This window comes from Antedon mediterranea, chromosome 9 (genome assembly GCF_964355755.1).
Source record: "Antedon mediterranea chromosome 9, ecAntMedi1.1, whole genome shotgun sequence".
Lineage (NCBI taxonomy): Eukaryota > Metazoa > Echinodermata > Crinoidea > Comatulida > Antedonidae > Antedon > Antedon mediterranea.
Genome location: NC_092678.1, coordinates 24,675,552 through 24,692,788, shown reverse-complemented (window position 1 = coordinate 24,692,788; position 17,237 = coordinate 24,675,552). Strand labels below are relative to the sequence as shown.

Here is a 17,237-nt window from a genome sequence, read left to right as displayed (position 1 = left end):
TGTAGGATATAGCAGCCCTTACTGAGATTATTGCTGACAATCACGAGTGTGAGCCTTTCATTAACTTATTAAAATTGTATCATGTGTTTCAGAGCAGGAAAAAGTGAAGATGTTAACAAAACAGAGGAAGACAACCACATCAGAAACAGAAGGTCAATATCCTATGAACGTTTTTTAGAAGTAAATGTTGTGGCAGACACAAAAATGTATCATTACCATGGCGACAACTTACAGCTTTACATCCTAACCCTTATGGCTGTTGTAAGTATTAAATCGTAATTTTGTTTTTAATTTTTCCAAAAACATCTTCAACAGTCTCGGATCTCTGGATCCATAGGGATTATAATGTGTGTAGCGCTGGACTTGGCTAACCATGCAGATAAACATAAATTTAGAACGGTACCATTTCTTATAGGTTTATCACATTAATTACTGCATTATTACAATAAACAGTTTATAGTCATGATAACAATAATTCTTTGATAAATGTCAGAAATATATCTATGATAAAACTTTCTGTACTAGAGTCATAAAGTAAGGAGGAGAGGGAGAAGGGTTTGATTGCTATTTTGTTGTTGTTGTATAGTGTTGTATTTGAATCAGAGTCTACAACAACAATTAATTACTACATTATTACAATAAACACTTTATAATCATTATATAACAATAGTTCTTATAAATGATAAATGATAAATGTCAGAAATGGAGCTATAATAAAACTGTTGGTACTACTGTAGAGTCATTGGGTAAGAGTGGGAAGGGTTGAGAATAGGTTTGATTGGCTTTTTCGTTGTTGTTGTATGTTGGAATTGAACCAGTGTCTACAACAACAATTTAAGTATCATAGTTCATTGCTTTTACAGGTTATTACCAGGTTATCTGTCTAATCTATCAGATATTGGAATTAACCTAATCTCATCATCTCTAATCTATAAAGTTCTTTTAAAATGATAATCACAATACACCTTATTTAAGTATATAATTATATAAATTAAAAAAAACACAAATATAATACTGGTTCGATTTAACATCATAACAAAACTGAATGGAGTGGGTTTGGTTTAACGATTGCTTTCCTAGTACCTTTTATCCCAGGAGACTTAGAGACTTTTTCAGATACTAGATAACATCATTATTAGTATCTACAAGTTTGATCATCAAAATAAGTTTGTAACCCCATCTCAACTTGCTCCACTTGGTTGATCATGCAGCTCTTAAAATAAAAATTCACTCACTTTTTCTATTTTTTTTTAAAGTTTTACTTAAACTTATAATTGGCATAATTTAAGGATAAGTTACATTAAACATGTCGTTATCATAATATAATTATATCTTATCTTGTTCATAGTCTCGTGCCTTGTATTTATGCTATTAATAGATAAAAGTATAAAAGTAGCTGCCTGCGGTGCTGATGAGAGATACATAATCATTTTTGTTTTCTGAGTGAAGGTTTCCTACGATGAAACAGATTGTTTATCTCCGTTTTCCACTAACATCCTATTTTTTGTCATTCAAATTTGTAATCATTTTGTTATAACTTTTTGATCAATATGCATGACTGGCAATTACTGATTACACAAGTCAACTTTGGCATAATTTGATGAACCCAGTACCTGGCAGTTTTATGATGTCACATATAAACCATCAATTGCAACTTTTAAAAAATAAAATCTTTATTGATTTCTTTTTGTTTTACAGGTGAATCGTGTTTTTCGTCATCCTACAATCGGAAACAATATAAATGTGGTGGTTGTAAAGTTAACAGTTTTACTAAACGAGAGAGTAAGTGCCATTGTTTTTTTAACTTCAAAATGTTAACACTCTCTTCATGCATTTGACGCACCATGTTTTTAAAGTGTTAACACCCTCAGAATGCCTTTGACACACCACGTTTGTCAAACTTTTTAAAACTTGAAACGTCCGCTAGAACAGAATTTGTCACTAAAACTCACAGGTGACATCAAGCCAAGTATTAACTAAAAAATGTTAAAATGCAATTATTTAGGAAGCTATTTTATTGCTCCTAAATCCAAAGGATTTGGATATCGGAAACTAACACACTGGATTCCTGTTAGACAGATACAAACAGTAATTTACAATAATTTAAGATATATTTTGGAATGATAGTCACATATTGTTAATAGGAGTATAATTCATTAATCTCGTTGTTGGTGGGTCAAAAGGTTAGATGTAGGATTGGTATAAAGGTAAATTTAAGTTTACATTTAGTTCAGATGTTTAAAAGAGGGAGACTGGGGTTTGATCATTGTAAATACGTAAAACAAAATTTTACAAAACTTGCAGATCACATTGTTGTAGAAGGGATAAATCAAATTCAATGAAGGGTTAAAATGTGGGTGGTTTATTTGCATAGTAGGCCTAAATGACGCCCTTTCTTATTTTTAAGTGGTGCATTGTACAAAACACATTATATAACACCTATATAAATTCCTGTCATTTGATTGGACGAATGTGGGTCACATGGCGTGCAATAGTACGCACTATTCAACGATCGTTAAATAGTACTTTTTGAAACATTTTTGTGTACGAAAAAAAAACGTCTAGATGTTATATAAAACAAATAATGAATGTTTTTGCCTCGTTGATATAACCTTTCATCATTCACCTCGTGCCATTATTTGTACCATTGCACTAATAAACATTCATTATTTGTATACTAACATACTAAACATATAGATAATCGATTTTGCACTAAAAGTTCGAACGGGGAGAGATTAAAAAAAGATGAAAAGAAGCTCGCCTTCTCCTTTTAAAAGTAAATAACCTTTGTACACTTCTATGTTAGACAAAAGATTTGAATTAATAATTTTAAATTTCTTTTTATAATTAATTGACAAATGATTACTGGAATGTTCCACTGCCAAGAAATATTGGAGACAAACTAATTACTAGGCTCATTTGCAGTTATATCATCTCAGGAAATTTGTTAATGATTTGACCTATACCCAGGCTAACCTTCAAAATGAATGTATGGCAGAATTACAGACCTGTGTCTATATTGTATGTTATATATCAATAATAATGATCACTTTTGTTGGGTGGGAAACACAAGTTTCAGTGAACGGGAAGGCTAACAAGAAAATAAACTGTGTATTGAGATTTATTCAAAACATGAAAGATATTTACATATATTAATTGTTTACTAATAATTATCATATCATACCATTTTACATGACTCTGACATTTATGTTATCTCCTTTTTATCTGTCTCAGCTTGGTCCAGCAGTTTCATCAAATGCGCCGGCAACCTTAAACAAATTTTGTGAATGGCAAAATCGAGAACTTAAGGTGGACTCGAACCATGACACTGCGGTTCTCTTGACAAGGTCAGTCTTCGCTAGCAGGTAGGCAATCTCTATTTAAATTATTGTAGGAGAATTCGTAGAGAAAATGCGTGAATTTTCCTACGCATGAAGCCAGTGTACCACCCTCCCTGCTTTCTGGATTTAACCTAGAAATGCTTTATGTTTTAACCGAAGCAGGTACGTGTATTAAATGTCATTTTTTATGCTTTTATTGTATTTGATAATTTAACTATAAGTTTTAAATAATTTGCGTTTGATCTAATAAAATAATGCTTCAGTAAAAATTGTTACAATGTCAATAATCAATATTTGTGTATTTATTATGCTGTGTTTTATAATACAAACTATAATATTATGTACTTTGCATGTGTAGTATGTAATTTAAGTTTAAGATGCTTTGTTATATCCTTATATACAAACGCTTATATAACTTACTTTATGAGGATCTACAATAAGTCACATAAATAACTCCTTCAGTAAGGTTACATTCATCATCAATTCATTTTTTTTAAAAAGTATATCCCACTCCTACTGGTGACCTTTTGATAACCTCTGACAGCTTACCTGGGATGTCATAACACTGTATATGTTAATATACGCAGCTATAGTATCTAAGACAACCTAATCACTGAATGTCATATTTCATTCAGTGTGTTTTACATCATAGCAATATTAGTGAATACTTGCATTTAAAAAAGTTCATATTAGCACATGATATTGGCAATCATGTCACTATCATTACAGAATATTACAAACTCTTATGTCATGTATTTCATTAGATTTAATTAAATTCTGAATATATGGTATGTATTTAGACCTAGAAACATTTTCAATAGGTTTAGAATAAATCCTGATAGCTGATCATAGCATTTAAGCACCTCTTCACATTGTCCATTCTTTTCAATATTTCCAAACTGTATTCTCCTTATGCTTTTTACTCTCTCTCCCATTCGGATTTGCTCTAGATTCATAGGTTTAGAATAAATCCTCATCGGTCATAAAATTTAAACACCCATTCACACACATTATCCCTTCTTTTAAATATTTCTATTTTTCCATTACTGCATTCTCCTTACCCTTTTTACTCTCTCTCTCATTTCTATTTTCTCCAGATTGACCTACTACTAGTCCTGTTTTAGAGGAATAGTTAACTTCTCTCTGGGGATAAATCATAAAAGGCAATATGACATCTGCTGCCATCACACCATTTTATATTCATTCTACATTTAAGTGGGTCACTATTGAGCATTATTGTTTTAACAGCAAACCAACATTTGACAGTTCTGTAAAATGTTCTTAGTTTTTATGTTTCGCATTTTATAATTTAAAGAAAAATGTTGTCTACAATGTTCAAATTGTTTTGTATTCATGTTTCATTCCAGCCTGAAATTTGTCTTTAAAAAAAATTAACCGTTTAGATGCGGCCTGAATTCTTTGTTAGGACATTATTCATTTTTGTGGTTACACGCAGGAGTCCTTACTTTGATGTGGTCTTAAAAAAAAATTGAAGAATGATTTTTTTTGTTAATTTAATTTCAAAACATATACATAACAAGGAAGATTGATTTATTGCATATTGGATAGAATTTTTAATGTGGTCTTTACTTAGAATAATGTGGCATCAATAGGCTTACATTTCAAATAATAGTTCATTTTGAGGTTAGGAGGATTTTCAATTTTTGTTTTTCTCTTCATTATAATGTCTTCATTTAATATCAGATAGCATTTTTGATATGGTCTTTACTTAGAATAATGTGGTAGCATGCATCAATAGGCTTACATTTCAAGTAATATGTTCCAAATAATGGTTTGAATCTACTAAGTCCCACGAGGAACCTACGATACCTCTCACTGCTTCATCAAACCCCCAGGCTACTGCACATAAGATGATCTTTTTCATTCAATCATATCACAACACACATCAGTCACATAGGTCAACCTCTTTGCTAAGGTGCAATATTATCCCATAATACTAGGTCAAAGGTCACATTTGGCCGATTGCTTAAGGGTTCTTGATGACCATCTTAGTGTCAGATTCTATTAAAATTGAAATGAAAGTTGAGTTTATACTAAGTACAGACCAGCAGTTAGCAACTCCCTGGATACGATGTGTGGGGTTTAGAGGACATGTGCAGTTTTACACAAGACTTAAGTTTTTAAATGTTGTTTATACTGAACATTAATTGCATTCTGTTTCTCTGTTAACTTCAGAGTTATCCCGGATTTCAGTTGTGAGAAAAATGTAAGAAAAATTGCGGTAGTATATAATGTATGTTTGGTGTACGTAATGTCAAATGAGAATACTGCCAATGTCATAATGTAGCTTAGACTACATTTAGATAAAATGTCATAATTAATATAGTATAGCCGGAGCTCTGTCTACACTATCAAACTTTATGTCACAAAAAACTGTGATGTTCCCATATATGCACATACTACCATATCTGGGCATATCATCACCATATTTGGGCACATCATCACACTTTTTTGTTACATTAAGTTTGATAGTGTAGACAGAGCTTTAGACTACAATTTAATGTTAAACTGCAGGTAACTAGTTTGCCTTCCTATGTCTGCTATTAGCAAATTATATTATGAATGAATAACAGCAGTAGGCAGGCTATCAAACCTGGCCACCATCCAGAATTTAACCCATAAAAATACTGATCACTTTTCCTTGCATTATCAAGCTTCAGGATTGTAGTCACTAGTCAGTAGTAGTTTTGATTGCTTTTAAAGAACTCTTAAGAAATTCCTTTAAGGCAAGTTAAGATAATTTTAATGGTTTACTTTAAAAGATTAAGAATCTTTATTTGATCAATAGCTTGCCCATCCCCCCCCCCCCCCTTCCCCAGCTGTCAACTTCCAGCTGACAGATTAAATGCAATTTATTACACCGATATGGCACCAGAGAGTTCTATATAAGTTAGTGATTCCACCAGGGAGTTACAAAATTGTAAGGTGTAAAAATACTGGCTGAAAGGGTAAAGATGGGTGTTTAGTATTTAAATAATGTACACGTCAACATTACAGAGAGAAAGCTTAAAAAAGTTATTGAAAAAAATATATTGTATATCATAAATAAATGTGTGAGGCGGATCAATCAATCAATTTATGGTTTAATTTGGCGTTCTCAGACACCTACCATATAACGTAGGTTGGTCGTCGAAAAGCAAAATCTTCCTATTATTATAGGAGAGAAAAGAGACACTTTGTTATATAAGTTTTATATTTAATCAATAATCATATAAAATCTAATAATTACTGTTTAGAATGTAATTTATGTGATGTATTTTAACAAATTTTTAAATAATATTTAATAATTTGCTTCTTTAAAATTGAACATAAACTTTAACAACTAATGTTAATAAATGATTGCAGTACTAATTGTATAGAGATAATAATTTGTTTATATTTAATAATTATAAATGTTTTGTAGTTTTAAAAATATATTTTGTTACAATACCAACCAAAAATGGATGCTAATGATGTATGATTCTGGCTTTGGGAATCTAATGGCCAATTAATTGCCCTTTAAATTGTGATTTTTACCTTTATTAATGATGTTAAATTCATACTTAGCTACCAATCAGAATAACAAATATTCTTATTAATGATGTTAAGTTATCACATAATCTAAATTTAAGTTAATGAACTTAGATTGATATTTAACTTTGTTCAATAAAAGACACCAATTTTCAAAATATTTTACTAATAACTCAAGTTATGTGTAATTAAAACTAACTATTTTATTGTATTCAAATAGTGTAAACAAATATTTAATTGTTTATATTATGATGCTTTAAAAATATTATGCTTATATATTATTACTAAATTATTTTATTTCATTTAATTTAATTTTAGTGAATATAAAAATGTTAACTTATAATATGTAATTAATTTATTATCAGTAAGCTGAATATTTAATATAATTACTATGTTTTAAATATCATTAATTTTTAATAAACTGTTTCATATTCTTTATTAATTTATTTTCTATTTGATTTTTAATCTTTTTATTTTTTCAGGCTTGATATTTGTCGTTCTTCATCTGATTGTGCAACACTTGGTAAAAACATTTTTAAATTAGAAATTTAGAGAAATTTATTGGACCTGCTCCTGCATTCTTATAGCCGTTTCACATTGCCTGGAGTCAGTTTACATACACTGGGGCACACTTAATATAAAACGCTAGTGTTACACCCAGTGTGTGTAACTTTTTAATCTTGTTAGGCAATGGGAAAAGGGTACTATTCCCACTGCCTACAAATATTTGATTGCTTTCCTCTGTCTATTTTTGCAGAAGAAAGTTTATAAGTACTGTAAAAACTTCTTACCGGTATATCAATTGGACTATGTACTAGCTTGCCAATAATAGGAAGCAGCTATAGTAGTTTACATCATATAGGGATGTGCTTCCTCACTGAATTCCACAACATTTTTGGTGGATTTTCGGTCAAGACCATGACCAATGACACAATATCTATGGGTCATTTCCTGCAACATAAAGAGTAAAACTATATATTTTATATAGTAATTCTAATCATTATATATATAATAATTATTTGTATATTGACAATAACAGGTCTAGCTGAGTTAGGCACTGTATGTGATCCAGAGAGAAGTTGCTCTATAGTAGAAGACAATGGACTTAGTTCAGCATTTACCATAGCTCACGAATTGGGACATGTGTAAGTATTAGTTCTGCATTTACTATAGTTCATGAACTTGGACATGTTTAAGTATTAGTTCAGCATTTACTAAGTTCACAAACTTGGACATGTTTAAGTATTAGTTCAGCATTTACCATAGCTCACAAACTTGGACATGTGTAAGTATTAGTTCAGCAATTACTAAGTTCACGAATTGGGGCATGTTAAAGTATTAGTTCAGCATTTACGATATCCACGAACTTGGAAATGTGTAAGTATTAGTTCAGCATTTAGTTCACAAACTTGGACGTAGCTTACAATCATTGTAGAATCACAAAGTCAGTGTGTTATTCAACTTCTTCTTTTTTTGTTGTTGGCATTCGTTGTAGTATATTTATTACTAAACAAATATATGTTGTGGGATCTAATTCTAAGAAATTTGGCAACATTAAATATGTGTTTGATGTTTTAACCAAGAAAAGAAACTTCAGGAGACATTTTTATTTGGTAGATTTCCAAAAAATGCCATAGTAGCCGGTTGTCTTTTATAAATTATCTTTTTTAGTTGTAAATAATTTTTTTGAAAGACATTCAATTCAAAGTTGGCTGTAAATACATTCTTAAACTTGTATTGTCAAATCATATTACAAAAATAATATATATATATATAGCACATAAATTGGTAAAACATATGAATAATAATAAGAAAAAGATTAGGCAGAATTGTTAGTACAGATGAGTGTTATATTCCACTGAGATGTTACCCCATGCTGGTCTCAGAGCTCTAGGTAATCCCAAATCCATCTAGGCTTGCACCCCTCTATCTTAATATCTTTCATACGCCCCTGGATATTAGTTAGTGGTTACACCCATTACTGGTAAAACGTTCTCATGATAGAATTAACCTTACAGATATGTTAACCTAGAATTAGATTTATAGAAAGAAGAGTAACTGTTTGTTTTCAATGGAATAATGCACACACATGAAGGTACAACAATATACTTTGTGGTTTGCCACCCTGAATTTTCTTTGCCAACAAAATAACAAGTTTTATTAATCTCCGTATAATGCCCTTGTGTGATCATGTGGCATGAGAAAAGCTGAACTATCAGGGTATTCATTTGTAATTAAGTCTACAGTACACCATTGCTAGGATATAATAGTCTACCACTATTCTATTAATCCATCTCTACTAGGGATCTATTCCATTAATCCATCTCTACTAGGGATCTATTCCATTAATCCATCTCTACTAGGGATCTATTCCATTAATCCACCTTTACTAGTGAACTATTTCATTAATCCATCTCTACTAGGGATCTATTCCATTAATCCACCTCTACTAGGGATCTATTCCATTAATCCATCTCTACTAGGGATCTATTCCATTAATCCATCTCTACTAGGGATCTATTCCAATAATCCATCTCTACTAGGGATCTATTCCATTAACCCACCTCTACTACTAGGGATATATTCCATTAATCCACCTCTATTAGAGATCTATTCCAGTAATCCATTTCTACTAGGGATCTATTCCATTAATCCATCTCTACTAGGGATCTATTTAGTTGGTCTACCTCTTTTTCTATAGAATAAACTTTTCATTCAAACAATAACCTCAACATTAAATGAAATATTTTGATGAAGTTATTAGGTGATATTTATAGCAATTAAACTTGGTATAAACACACAGTAAACCAAACCATTCAGACTGTGAACATTTTTCATGTCATATCTCAAACTTTATGGCTTTGTTTGCTAAAAGTTTTATCAAGCGATAAATTAAACAATAGTGGTTCACAACATTAAAAAAATAAAAGAAATGTTATTTGGCTATTATTTCTGAAATTCTTGTTGACATTACAGTAGTCAAAGCAATAAAACAAATAAAGTAAATCAAAGTTTGATGGAGGTTTTTTTGTGTGGTTCAAAGTTTTACTATAAAATGAAACTAAAGTCGTGAACTTTCACAAGAAATAAAGTTTTAATTTTCCAATGAAAGTACAATATATGAGTTTTAACTGTCAACATTGCATTTCTTTCATGTTTCCTGTTTTTCTCTTATTTTTCGTCGGAATGATGAGAACTTTGTTCTGTTGGGCGTAATTTGTCCTTCAAACTTTCTCTTCAGGAAAAGAGAAAACACTTAAAATGTATTAAATTGAAATAAACAAACCAACTTGGCGATTGGATTTCCTTTCGGTAATTTTATACAAGTATCCTCCCTTTTCATCAGACTAATTAAAAACAAAGGAAAAAAAAGTGATTAGCTCATACTGTTGTACTTGGCATAGGGTACTCTATGGATTTAAAACCAGTTAAACATATCTTTGGAATTGTAAAATTCCCTACGTGATAATGTTGCCAAGAAATATAAACAATTGGAAAAGATGTGGGTAGTGGTAATAGTAGAATAAAGGCTTTACCAGGCTCAATTATACAGAGCCTACTACCTCCTCAAAGTTATTTAAATTTGTTATACTATAACTAACATAAAAGACATAAATAATGTAAAGTCATTAGTATATCATCTTTACATATCACACCATCTTTCTTGTGCAATTTATTGAGGTGCTATGCTTGTACAACACAGTATGTTTATTATTAATTCTCATAATACCACCTTCAGAGTAGATCTTGAATCAAGGAAAATGTCTTATTTATAAATTTAGATGAAGGTTAAAATTGATAATGAATAACATCTAATTGTCCATGGCCAAACTTTGAGTCTAAACTTAATGTTAAGTTTATTATTATGAGAACATGGTTTATTTGATTGCTTGACACCATGGATCTTAATAGTGGGATGTCTGTTGCCATTGCCAAACTTAATTTAAACCATTTTATATTCATAAAACTTTTAATGAAAATCCTTCTATTCTCCGGAATAATTTTTAAATAAACAAGTTTGTATATAAGTAAACATTACAAGTAATTTAGACCATTTTGATTTAGGAGTAATTATTGGTTTTAGTTGTAGGATGTCTATAATAATAATATAGATTTATATAGCGCACATACCCCTCAAGAGTGCTCAAGGCATGCAAGTCATGTCTAAGTCATATAGCTTAAAGGAAGAGATCAAGGAAGAGGCATTTACTTATTAATTATCTAAATACTTTAAACTGTACTAATTAGTCTTAGATAAATGTTTATAAGGGTGGTTAGACAATTTCATTTTCAAACATTCGAGTATAAGTTTTTTAAGTCCTAGAACAAAACATGATGTAATGGTCAATGCTAATGGTCAAATCAATGATGATAATGTCCTTACTGGCCAGTAGGGGTTTGACCACTTTACACATTGAGTCAATTGAGGGTAGATGGTAATAATGTTTGCCGCACTGCGTGTCACATTCGCCGTCTTTATGCTCTAATTAACATTTAATCGGTTATTAACTCATTAAATTTAACATTAGAGCCTTCTAGGTCAAGGTAGGTCAGCAGATGATGTTTTTCATTTAATATCTAATGGAAGCTTAAATACAAACATTTGGTACTAGCACTTTTGACCATAAAAGTAATATCATTTGGTACATTAAACAAGAGATAGACAGTAGTAGTAACTACTATAGTGAGTTTTGAATTTGACCCTCACTCACATTTCCCTGATTGACCTAGCTGCTTGATCTCAAGAGGGAGCCCTGTTCCGCAATGAGGGAGCACTAGATGGATCAGGTGTGCTAAAGTGTTCACACCCCGTAACAGCTGAAAAGCTTGTAGGGTAGTTCCTATACTTTAATGTTCCTGCTGTTAATACTGGTCAGTTTAGGATTTGTGCAGGCTTGACCGTACACTACAGCTGAAAAACATGTAGGCAACTTCTAACATTGTAATGTGCATGCTGTGTGAGTGCTGGTCTGTCGGTCACTGCTTGTCCAGCTGACAATTATCAAGTTGTGCCATACACTTTGACCAGCTGACCGTTGCTGGCAGATGTCCTAATTTTACATGTTATTTTAGCCAGTTCCTGCATCACAATATGTCAGTTTCTAATTTGAACAATTTGTGAATTGTATACTTAACTATATACGCATGTATATAACCTCTGCCCTTTATTTATTTATCAGTCAAGTTAAAATTCAAATTCATAAAAAGCGTTTTTCTTGATTTACAATATTTTAATTTACAAATTATTTTTTTTTCAGATTCAATCTACCTCATGATGATAGTTTTAAGTGTAAAAAAGAATTCCCCGAGCACATGGCGGGGAAATACAACATGATGGCGCCAACACTCAATTCCGATGACAATAGCCCGTGGACGTGGTCGAGGTGTAGCAGAAAACTTATCACCGACTTCCTTGAGTAAGTGATAATGTTTATTTAATGCTTTTCGATTATTAAAAACTGGGTTATTGATTTAAATAGGCTAACAATGTTGTTTAGTCTATAGACACATTTATATACTCTAGCGTGACTTAACTCAAGTAGACAAATGTAAAAATAATAAAGACACTACTTAAATACTTAAATGTAAAGAAAAGATTATCTAAATAAATAAAGACACTACTTAAGTAATTTAAGAGCAAAAGACAAAACATTACTGTTTTGAAAAATTGTTAAGTAATGGAAGAGTATTAAAGATGAGAGATATACGATTGTATGTACAGCGATAGACAACATGAAGAATTTGGTTGCATGATAAGAGAGATACATTAATTGTTTGAAATAGTTGCGTAGGACAGTATATAACATAAAGAATGCAGCAGTATGATGGTGATGATGCACAGAAATGGTGATAAAGGTGACATTAATGTATCAAAGATACCAGGGTAACATTAATGTATTGGTTTAGGCCCCAGGTTTAGGCCAGACTACAATGAGGTAAAAAACAGGATATAAGAAAGTTGAAATTGTATAATAGGCCTCAATGAACATCCAGGGTTTTGTAACTTCATTTCATAAACAACATGGTTTGTTACATTCTTTCAAGCCCAGAGGTAGTTTTAAAAGTTATAATAATACATGCATTACGCCCTACTTAATACTGCTTATTAGGTCATTAGAGGGAAATATGTGACACAGAGCTAACCATCAAAATAATTAACTTATAAAGAAAACAAGCCAAGTGATGTTATTTCTTTCGTTTATTGAGTCAGTAGTGTGTGCCTTTTGTTGCATTCTGTAATTTTTCCAGAGGCATTCTGTGAGATTCTCTGCCAGTTAAATGTAGGTTACTTAAGTCCTGTTGCATTATACTTAGAAGTAGGTTAGGGTTGGAGCTAACTTGTCTGTCCACACTTTACCAGACAGACAGCTTATAAGTTGCTATACTCATTTATTGCATATACTTGTTTTCATTTTCAAACCTACTTTTTCATTGTTTATTTTTTATTTCTCGTTCACATCCTAGAAATTCTTGCCACTATGAACTGTATCATGTTTAAGTACTTTATTGTATAACATTGGGAACCCAAATCTAAGTTATTCCCATCCTTTTAATTTAATTAACAAATAATTTTTATTCTGTAATATACACACCAGTAAAACGCATACTAATAATTAATGCACTGATATGACCTTTAATCTTACGCCGTTTTTTGCACACAAGCACCAATTGGTTTGGAACCAGCTTTTCAAATCTTACTTTTTTTTAAATAATTCTTGTTGGTCTTAAATGATGAGATAAATGTATGATGAATATTAAATATTGATTCTTCAGTATGACAGAATGAAGATTGCATGTTCCTCCATTTTATCTTAATAGTCTATTAGATCATTGATTTTGTGATTTCATTTTTTTGTGACCTTGTAATACTTATTTGACCCGATTCAGTGTAAGGAGTCATTGCTTGTTGCATCCCCCAACACCTCAGGCTGTATCTTACACAACAATACACACCTGGACCTAATGGCCTCACAGATACCTATTAGCTTTCCCAAGGTTTTCAGAGTTTGAGGTGGTCTTTGAAATAGAGTTTAGGCCTTTTGTTGCCTTGCTCATACCAAGCTAAGAAAACTAGCCTTGGGCTAAAGCGACGGAGCTCTATGATGCCGGACAGTAATTTCTTTGAAATTGGAAAATTTGATGTCAGTGTTATGTCTTTTAACACAGTTAATACATTTTTTTTTAAAGTTTTAATTATTTTTTTCACCAAATGTTATGTTTAGTTTTTATGGCATCATGATTGAAATTATTGAATCCTGTAAGAAGCCACACAAGTGGATATGGAATAGTTAAGTCGCTAGACGCTGTATAAGATCATTTATATATTTTGACAAAGTCGGTTGTATCTACAATCTATTCCATTAAACATAAATAGTGTAAATGACATTTGACCCACGTCACGCCAGAGACGTATCCATCAATGTTGATTCTGGGTTACCTTACAACATTAATAACTTACTTGAGAATTTACCATTAATATATTTTTTCTGCAAGAATCTTGGTTTGTGCGTATTCACAATCTATGCCCATTTAGTGATCAATCTATGCCCATTTAGTGATCAATCTATGCCCATTTAGTGATCAATCTATGCCCATTTAGTGATCAATTCAGTCCTCAATGTGTTTATTTATTGTTGATCATTAAACAATTTAATTAAAATAAATTAGAGTTTTCAGTAATGATCTAAATTACAATTATTCTTAAATTAGAAGAATTCTATGATACTTCATTGTAATAATAATTATCTAGTTTAGTTTTTACAGATTGTGACCTTAATTCAAAAGGTCATGGATTTTCTAGTAATGAATTGTTCTAGCTTTTGAATATTACCGATATTTGAACTTTGAAATGATGGTTAGTTTACGTTTGGTAGACAATCATTGGAATCTCATAAATGTATATCTGGAGGGTTCAGACATGATAAATAAGATGTTCCTTTCCCCCATCGGCACAGCAGCTCCGGTATCACAACATTGGTACAGCATGCATGCCTCATGACCCAGTTCTCATGTCACCTGACAGTTTGCACTTTCAGCAGAAAGTGTTTCATGCTTTTGTCCTCGTTTTTTAAACCAAATCTTATCATTTTAAATTGTATTTATAACAAATGTTGTTCTTTCTAGTCGTGGGTATGGTCAGTGTCTTCTAAACAAACCAACGGATATTCAAACTTTGCCAACAAAGAAGCCGGGACAGATGTACAGTATCACCAAACAATGTGAGCTGATATATGGACCCGGTTCTATTGTTTGTCCATATTTGGTAAGTTCCACTATAGAGGCCAGGAAAAAGTGTCTAAATTAAGGTATCAAAATTACTGGAAGAATGTGGGGATTACAGAACCAAAAGTGGAAAGACAACTTCAAGTACATGGGAACTTCAAACTGAACATTAGCTTCTAACGCTCAGCAGTGAATGTCATGATGATGTCATGATGATGTCATGATGAGGATGATATTAAATTCAAGAAGGTGACTTCCAGAGTCTACTATTAATTAAATAACTAATCAGTCTAATTGTCTTACTTCAATTAGAGTCATTGTGACAAGCTGTGGTGTACAGTTGGCCGAAGCACTGACCATTGTCGGACACAACACATGGCCTGGGCCGATGGTTCGCCGTGTAATTACAACTCGGTAAGAACAAGGAATGCTCTTTGATTACTATTATCTTTCACAATTATCAATCTTAAGCTCTGTCTTCACTTTCAAACTTGCTTGACAAAAAAAGTGTAATAAAAAAAAAAAAAAATATGTTAGTGATATGACATCATCGTGTCCATATCACTTTTTTTTTCCCACATAAAGTTTGATAGCGTAGACAGAGCTTTATACTGTGTATATAACCAACCACTCTACATTATTTTTAATAGTGGTGTGACCAAGGAAGGTGTGTAAGAAAGAATCCAGAACCAAACCCAATTGATGGCGGTTGGGGAAAGTGGGAACCATACGGAAACTGTTCCCGATCATGCGGTGGGGGCGTGAAGAAGGCTAGTCGTTTATGTAATAATCCATCACCGCAATATGGTGGTAAATACTGTGTTGGACGTAGGACTCGCTATCGCTCTTGTAACACCAAGGTATGTTGGTAAATTGGTTTTTCCATCTCAATGAAATGGACTGCTTAACGTTGAATATGATATTCACGTTAAATTTGCTGTACAAATATTACATTGATGTTAAAAAGTGGTAGCTTCTCATTAGCCCACAAAACAGAATATAGCTATACTAGCCATTGTTTTGCAAATTAGTACTAATTTGAGCAATGTATGATAAAATAAAAAGTATAGTACCATGAAATAGAACATTTGCTAATTCTGTCTTTTATCAATATCATCATTTAGCCTTGTGGAAATGGTCAGGATGATTTCAGAGCCCAGCAGTGTGCAACATATAATGGAAGACATCTCAATGTGAATGGCTTAAACAGTGCGGTTAGATGGGTACCTAAATACACTGGTAGTAAGTCACTTTCTAAGCATCTACTTACTGGAGACTAAACTAGTCCCAGCAAACCCATAACTGTTGTATTAAGCTCTGTCTACACTATCAATCTAGTTTGACAAAAAAAAGTGTGATGTGTCCAAATATGGTAGTGATATGCCTAAATATGGTAGTGATATGACATCATCAAGTCCATATATGTGCACATCACATTTTTATGCTTTCAAAACTCGGAGGAAATAACAAAATCTATATATTTTTAGTTCTTGCAAAAGACAGATGTCGTCTGTATTGCCAAGTAGCAGGCCGATCCCATTACTACCAACTAGCAAGAATGGTGATAGACGGCACATCCTGTGGACCTGATACAGATGATATATGTGTAGAGGGCATGTGCTGGGTTAGTTTGAAAAACATTTGTGCAAAGTAGATACAGGGTGCTCGCCTCGTCCAGAATTTTCAATTTTCACCACACACCCCAATTTTCCAGCACATTTAATTATTTTTAAGTCATTATTATTATTATATATATTATCAGTTTTCTAAGATTGTTCCTTCCTCATCATTTTTGTCATTTGGGATCTACATATGCCATTATTCCCAATAGCAGGCCATATAAACGTCTCTTAGTTTTGTCATCATTCTTTCTTGTTCATAATAATTTTTTCTGCTGCCCTCTATTAATGCGCCCTCTTCTTTTTGTTATATTCTTCGTAATGTAGAAAGCAGGATGTGACCATATTTTGGGATCTAAAACCAAACGTGATGATTGCGGTGTTTGTGGTGGTGATAACAATTCGTGTAGAACTGTGACAGGCCAGTATAATGTTAATATATATGGTAAGTATTCAAATAAAAAATCATTCAACACATTCCTTTCATTATTGTTGATATCATCATCATTATCATAATCATTTT

At 32.0% G+C, this 17,237-nt stretch overlaps 1 protein-coding gene across 1 annotated transcript in view; it reads left to right on the top strand.

Annotated features, from left to right (window-relative positions):
* Positions 1-17,237, top strand: part of LOC140058351 (A disintegrin and metalloproteinase with thrombospondin motifs 9-like) — a 65,859-nt gene that overhangs the window by 29,621 nt on the left and 19,001 nt on the right. The window contains exons 5-16 of the mRNA XM_072103914.1: positions 93-261; positions 1,699-1,782; positions 3,235-3,347; positions 7,355-7,395; positions 7,912-8,017; positions 12,131-12,289; positions 14,997-15,135; positions 15,408-15,509; positions 15,746-15,955; positions 16,220-16,337; positions 16,583-16,719; positions 17,042-17,159. Of these exons, the coding sequence (XP_071960015.1) occupies positions 93-261; positions 1,699-1,782; positions 3,235-3,347; positions 7,355-7,395; positions 7,912-8,017; positions 12,131-12,289; positions 14,997-15,135; positions 15,408-15,509; positions 15,746-15,955; positions 16,220-16,337; positions 16,583-16,719; positions 17,042-17,159 (1,496 nt within the window). The remainder of the gene's footprint in view (positions 1-92; positions 262-1,698; positions 1,783-3,234; positions 3,348-7,354; positions 7,396-7,911; positions 8,018-12,130; positions 12,290-14,996; positions 15,136-15,407; positions 15,510-15,745; positions 15,956-16,219; positions 16,338-16,582; positions 16,720-17,041; positions 17,160-17,237) is intronic.